Source organism: Hakea prostrata, chromosome 6 (assembly GCF_041222555.1).
Source record: "Hakea prostrata isolate BN-2017 chromosome 6, UWA_Hpros_2, whole genome shotgun sequence".
Lineage (NCBI taxonomy): Eukaryota > Viridiplantae > Streptophyta > Magnoliopsida > Proteales > Proteaceae > Hakea > Hakea prostrata.
In genome coordinates, this window is record NC_142605.1 from 33,633,423 (window position 1) to 33,641,021 (window position 7,599).

At 40.3% G+C, this 7,599-nt stretch overlaps 1 protein-coding gene across 1 annotated transcript; it reads left to right on the top strand.

Annotated features, from left to right (window-relative positions):
* The first annotated feature begins 925 nt into the window (after positions 1-925).
* LOC149013473 (heat shock 22 kDa protein, mitochondrial-like) lies at positions 926-3,967 on the top strand. Its single transcript, XM_089159255.1, has 4 exons — positions 926-1,151; positions 1,254-1,370; positions 2,522-2,686; positions 3,813-3,967. The coding sequence occupies exons 1-4, from the start codon at positions 926-928 to the stop codon at positions 3,965-3,967; spliced, it is 663 nt and encodes a 220-aa protein (XP_089015381.1).
* The last annotated feature ends 3,632 nt before the right edge of the window (positions 3,968-7,599 follow it).

Sequence of the window (7,599 nt, forward strand, 5' to 3'; positions counted from 1 at the left end):
GGTATCAATACGGAATCCATGAATGCAAACTCTGAATTTCATATTTCTAGATTCATAATGCTAGATTTATATTTAATTGGTTGTGAAAATTCTTGGATTCATGAAATCTAAAAATTCATCTTTTTACACTAAAAACGTGAATCTGTAGATTTATGAATGTAAGGTGAAATCTCTGTATTTCACCCCGACTATAAAAATGCTAAACATTTGCACATTCACAAAAATCACGATTAAACATTGTTCAGAATCAATCCACATATTTCATTCCATAAATTCATATTAACCAAACAGTTAATTTTATGAATTATGACTCTACAAACTTGAAATCTATAGATTGAAAATGTCTAGATTTTTGAAATCTCCAGACTCATGTAACAAAATAGGCCCTAAGAAAATAAGATAAATTACTCTTAGAATCCAGATCGGACTCCACAACTACAATCCAAGTAATACTATCTTGGCGGATAAGATTCCTCTCCCCAAGAAGCTAGCAATAGAGTTCTATTCGAACTCCATTACAACAAAGTTAAGTTAACCTCTCCTAAGATTTATAAATACCTACATATTCATCATTATCAGGTATGCACTCTTGAGTTATTGAATACATTGAAAGATTGAGTTTGCTTCCTCTATTCGTTTAAACTAACCTGTTTGTCGGAGACGAAACTCGACTACACCGGTTGAGCACTTTTTTGTAGGTTCGAGCGGTTGACCATGAGAGACCGAATTTTGCAACAACAGGAACCTTCTAGGCTTTCTAGCCTTCTCCATTCCTCTCTAGTCCAGTTTTAGTTTCTGCCGCTTGCTTTAAATTCTCTCCCTAAAACACTTTTGGTCGATCAAAGCTTCATTCATTTCTACAGCTCTCAAGTCGATACCGTCTTTGGAATTTCCTGTTCGAGTCGTTGTTGCTTTTGCATCACTGATGGCTTCTTCGATGGCTTTGCGTAGAGTCTCTGCTTCGGGGCTTATCAATAAGCTCATCAATCCTATTCGCTTTGTAGCAGCAACACCATCTTTAGCGGGTTGTTACTTCAACACCAACACTCACATGCGTCCGTACGATGAGGACGAACGAAGTCTCGATGTGGAACGGCGACAGGATCGTTCGATGTCCCGGCGCCGTGAATCAGTTCCGAGTTTCTTCGGAGGTAGTTGTAACCTATTTGCCGAACTGTTCTTGTTTCAGATCTTACCTCGCAAGCTTAGTTTGTCCTATTTCTGATTCCTCTGGTTTTGTTGAATGTTTGCAGATGTATTTGATCCGTTCTTCTCACCATCGAGGCCTCTTAGCCAAGTCCTGAATATGGTGGACCAAATGATGGACATTCCTTTCCAAACTGGAGGAATGCATCGGCAAGCAAGCAAGGGTTGTTCAGGAAGCGAAACGAAGTAGCGATACCAAAGGATTCCAAAGATGTGATGCTTTGTGCTTTGCTAGTTAGCAATCAATCTCCAGGTATGGGATTCTTGAGTTCTATCCCTTCTTCTGGCTTGGGGACCCGTCTATTGTCAGGAGGCCCTTCATTCAATAAAAGACAAACATACCCCTATTCAAACTAAAATATCCCTAACAACCGATGCTCCTGCATCAAAAAGTGTGGGCATATGCCCAAAGACGATGTCTTTGAGATTTTCAACATTTCCATGCTAAAGTTGAAAGGGAAAGAGGAAACCCTTTAAAGTTTATTCGCCTTTTTTTGGTTTAAGGGCTGCTCGCCCCACCGAAGTACCAAAGGCTTTCGGGGCTTACACCCATAGTCTTTCAGTAGCGCCCGACGAATCTAAGCCTTTTGAAACGCCAGTAGTTGTAGTTGTGGCCACACCAAACCTTAAGTTCAACTCGCTCTGGGTTTTGATCTATATGACCTCCAGGCGGTAAAAAGTACACCTCTTCCGTAGAGGCAGGGGCGTTTAGCGGTCTTGTTGAGTCTGTTTAGAGGGGGGGGCCCTCAACTCTATCAATGGAAAGATCTCCGTGCGTGGCGTGATAAGGAATCCTAAAAAAGATCGATTGAGACTCCCTCCCCGGTCCCACGAAGATATCTACGTACTTGTCCAGTCCAGGACAACTGAGATCTTTCGGTCTGCGTGCGTGGAGCAACTCAAACAAAGTAGAGTTTGGTCCGTCCGACCATCCCCCGCCCCCCCCCGTCCTGCTAGGGTCCGGGAATGGCGCCAAGCGAGGGCGCCACTATGCCCCGCTGCTCTGCTGCGGCCGGCCCCCGGACTATGCAAAAGAGTCGAGGGGTCCGGTAGGACCATAATGGTTCCCCCCCGCCTTTGGAGATTGACCGAACAAATAGGCCGTCATCTATGCCCCTTAATGAATCGAATGGTCCTTTGAACTTCGTTTGATTCCGACGGCCGGCATAGATCTCATGAGACCCGCCCACTATTACGCCCCGAAAAAAGCCCTGCTCTTTTCCTTCGCTAGACGGAGAGTAAGCAATTTCTATTAGGGTCGGACCTTTAGTCGAATTGATCGTGTCATGTGCAACGTCCATCAATGATGGTTCAGGAGTTGGAACAAGGAGAGGATGGGACGCAAGGGAGGATGAAGATGCTCTATTCGTGAGAATCGACATGCCTGGTCTAGGTAAAGACGACGTGAAGGTAGTGGTGGAGGAGAATACTATGATTAACAAAGGAGAAGGTCCAAAGGAATCTGAAGAAGAGGAAGGAGATACAGTACCAGGATTGATCTCCCGGAGAAGCTCTACAAGCTCAATGAAATTAAGGCGAAAATGGAGAATGGAGTGTTGAAGGTGATTGTTCCGAAGGTGAAGGAAGAGGAGAGGAAGAACGTTCATCAGGTGAACGTTGAATGATCTAGGTGCTGGTTGATTGTCTAGAAAATCACAAATGTTTTTTCGTGGTTCCTTTATTTTGTTTAGTGATGTTATAAATTTAACTTGATAGTCTTCAAACTCTATAAGAAACTAGCAGAGAGGGAGAATTATATTATAATTTAATTTCTTGTAAGACTCGTACTCTTTTCTATTTAAAGATAATGAAACTTCACCCCAGAGAAAAGTTGATTGGGGTTTTATTGCCGTGGATGTAGGTTTAACAATGAATGCCGAACCACTTTAATTCTTGGGTTTTTTGTATTAATGTTTATAGCAAATTTAACATGGTATCAGAGCAAGGTTCGGTGTTTGTCCATTGTAAGACTATTGCTCTTTTCTATTTAAAGATAATGAATTTCAACACAGAAAAAAGTTGATTGGGGTTTTATTGCCGTGGATGTAGGTTTTACAATGAATGCCGAACCACGTTAATTCTTGTGTTTTTTGTATTAATGTTTATGGCAAATTTAACATGGTATCAGAACAAGGTTCGGTGTTTGTCGCTGTGAGTTTTTTGTATTAATGTTTATGGCAAATTTAACATGGTATCAGATCAAGGTTCGATGTTTCCCCCCGCTTTTTGGTGATTGACCGAACAAATAGGCCATCATCTATGCCCCTTAATGTATGGTAGAATCTTGTTCATGTTTCTCCGGCATAGATCTCATGAGACCCGCCCACTATTACGCCCGAAAAAAGCCCCGCTCTTTTCCTTCGCTAGACGGAGAGTAAGCAATTTCTATTAGGGTCGGACCTTTAGTCGAATTGATCGTGTCATGTGCAACGTCCATCAATGATGGTTCAGGAGTTGGAACGAGGAGAGGATGGGACGCAAGGGAGGATGAAGATGCTCTATTCGTGAGAATCGACATGCCTGGTCTAGGTAAAGACGACGTGAAGGTAGTGGTGGAGGAGAATACTATGATTAACAAAGGAGAATGTCCAAAGGAATCTGAAGAAGAGGAAGGAGATACAGTACCAGGATTGATCTCCCGGAGAAGCTCTACAAGCTCAATGAAATTAAGGCGAAAATGGAGAATGGAGTGTTGAAGGTGATTGTTCCGAAGGTGAAGGAAGAGGAGAGGAAGAACGTTCATCAGGTGAACGTTGAATGATCTAGGTGCTGGTTGATTGTCTAGAAAATCACAAATGTTTTTTCGTGGTTCCTTTATTTTGTTTAGTGATGTTATAAATTTAACTTGCTAGTCTTCAAACTCTATAAGAAACTAGCAGAGAGGGAGAATTATATTATAATTTAATTTCTTGTAAGACTCGTACTCTTTTCTATTTAAAGATAATGAAACTTCACCCCAGAGAAAAGTTGATTGGGGTTTTATTGCCGTGGATGTAGGTTTAACAATGAATGCCGAACCACTTTAATTCTTGGGTTTTTTGTATTAATGTTTATGGCAAATTTAACATGGTATCAGAGCAAGGTTCGGTGTTTGTCCATTGTAAGACTATTGCTCTTTTCTATTTAAAGATAATGAATTTCAACACAAAAAAAAGTTGATTGGGGTTTTATTGCCGTGGATGTAGGTTTTACAATGAATGCCGAACCACGTTAATTCTTGTGTTTTTTGTATTAATGTTTATGGCAAATTTAACATGGTATCAGAACAAGGTTCGGTGTTTGTCGCTGTGAGTTTTTTGTATTAATGTTTATGGCAAATTTAACATGGTATCAGATCAAGGTTCGATGTTTCCCCCCGCTTTTTGGTGATTGACCAAACAAATAGGCCGTCATCTATGTCCCTTAATATATGGTAGAATCCTTTTGATGTTGCTCCTCTTTCAATCTCTCTCAAAGTCTGTCGCTTTCTATATCCCTCTCCCTCTCGAACTTTCTTTGAATCTCTCTCTAAATCACCACTCTCTCTGAATCTCTCTCTAAATCACCACTCTCTCTAAATCTCTCTGACGACCTCTCTCGATCTCTCTCAAAGTCTATCGCTCTCTATATCCCTCTCCCCCTCGAACTCTCTCTGAATCTCTCTCTGAATCCCTTTCGATCTCTCTGAATCTCTCTCTCAATCTTTCTTTTCCGTTCGTCTGATTTTTCTCTTTCATCTAAAACTTTCAAATTCCCAGCTTTCGATTATTGCAGAATTTACCTCTGCAGATGTTCAGAACAAAGTAATAACTGAAGAGATATTCTGCACATTCCTCGAAGGTAAGAGTTTCTTGAAGTTAACCCCTGCAAAATTCAAGTTCTTCTTTTGGTATATTATTGTTAACGCATGTTCACAGAAAAGCAAACTATAATGGGTGAGGTGGGTTGCCTTCTACTTCTCTCTTCCTCTCAATTTTGAAATTTGAATTCGATGTTCCGTTATATTCGAGGAATTTATTGGGTTTCTATGTATTTGTTCTCTCATTGCAGAAAGATAACCGAACGATGGTGAGAAGAAGGATGGGGGGGGGGGAAGAAGGAAGATGGATCGATAATGGCGGTTTTGAAGGCCGACATGCATATTGCAAAGGATATGCCAAGAAAATAAACCGGGCTGTCAAGGGTTTTCAAGGTATTAATCCATTCTTTGTACCATTTGCAGTGTTCGTCTTCTACATTTTTTTTGAATATCATCTTCGTTGAAATTCAACAATTTGCTGAAGAGTTTCTTATTAGCTCTTAAAATTTTCTACAGAACTCGAAATTGTTCGCCAAGAGCCAAAGTGAGCCCTTACACTCCCGTGACACTGACTATCTTCCTTCTTCGGTTGTATTCCATCCCGGGACACACGATCAGTTTGGAAAGGCCCGGGAGGAGGATAGAAGGAAGTTACCCATCTAGTAGCGTCGGGGAAGTTGGCTATTCCCGCCTCGACTTGGCGACTTCTTGCTTATGGTCGCGAAGCGAGCCCACGCACTCGATGCAACTCTCCCGGCGATGGGCTCGGGCCCCCGGTCTTTGAAAAAGACCAGTAGCATCTGTGTTGCATCTAATTGATTGCCGCCTCTATCTACACCGGCTCTCTTTCAAGCGTCGTAGGTCGAGTCTATGCAATGGAGGAGCTGCTTTGTGATCGTAGACCACCCTCCGCATTGAGCCGTCAAGACAAGAAGAGCCGGGGATCCCTCGGGAGAATGAGGATCATACCCGAAAATCCATGGGGATAGATGTAGCGCGGTGATAAATGAGTCACGAATCGCTATCCGAACCTTCCGTTCGGTTTGTCACGCTTTCACGTTCAGCTCTAGAGAGCTTTGAATTCGACCAGACGGCGCTCTCCGAGATTTTGCGATGTGCATTGAAAGAAGGGGTTCGGCCCTTGATAAGTACCTTTCTATTCCGGTGTTATGGAAGGAAAAGCTGATTATCTTAACCGGCGCAGCAAGGTCCCGGGCTGGTCCGTGGCGCGGGGCTTATGTGGATGTAGTACTAATCGAACCGGAAGAGCTTGCCAGGATGGCTTGGTAAGCAAGCCACCAGTTATGTAGGCGCCAACTTCCAGTTACCATTTGCAGTGTTCGTCTTCTACATTTTTTTTGAATATCATCTCCGTTGAAATTCAACAATTTGCTGAAGAGTTTCTTATTAGCTCTTAAAATTTTCTACAGAACTCGAAATTTGGATTCTTTTGAATGTTTTTATTGATTTATTGACTTCCGGATTCGCGTACGTCGTCATTAATTTATTTCGTCTTTAGGCAGGGGCGGACATATAGAGAGGCGGAGGGATTTTAAAAAAATAATGTTAATTCTATTATTTTTCATAATTTTCTCAATTTTTTCTCTTCCCAAATGTGAAATGTCACTATTTGTCCTCCTAAATATTGGGAACAGTTTTTAAAGGTAAAATAATGAGCATAAATGTCATTCCAAATTAAAAACTAACTCCACAATCCCTATTTATTCTCTTCTCTTCTCTCTCATCTTTTCTTCCTATTTATTCTCTCTCTTTTTTGATGATTTGTTGTTATATAATTTAACAATTTAACTATGTAGGTGTTACATGGCTCTAGGATCGTTTTGCTGCATATATGGTTTTTTTGTTTCTTTGTTTTTTTTTTTGTACAAAGGGGCTTAATGGGGATGGGATATTAATATGCCTTAGCGAGAGTTGAACTTATATATATATATATTTTTTCCATTTTCATATTTTCAATATAAATGCAATAAATCTTGGGATTAATGAAGCACTTATTGGAGCTAATGAAGCAATAATTTTTGGAATTAGTAGAGCATCCATTGTAAGTTTGTAACTAACGAAGCATTTATTGGAATAAACAGTGGAGGAAATAAATGCTTTTTTTTCTTTTCTTCTTTTCAGGTTTTTACTAAAAAGGCAATAAATATAGTATATTCGACAAGTGGATATGCATTTGCTTACCATTTTATTTTTGGTATATATAATATTATAATAGATGTGATTGGTTACTATCTGGTTAGTAGGAGTTTTCCGGCTAGCCTATTGGCAGCCAACGAATAGAATCTAAAGGGGTACTTTTGGAAATACAGAAACCTAGGAGGGTATTTAAAGATCCAATTGGATTGAATTATTATCCAGGTAGCAGCTAAATTATTTTTCGTTTTGTTCTTTTAATATTTGAATTACCGTATTGCCAATTTATTGAGATTTTCCTTACGCTATAAAAGAAAAGATTTTTGTTCAAAAGCTTCATTAATTAAAAGCTTCCATGCAGAAAGGTGGTATTAATTATAAAGGAAATTAACGCAGACTTATAAATCAGCACAAGACAAGACTGCAAAACCATTGAAGTTTCAAATCCTTGTTCATGCATG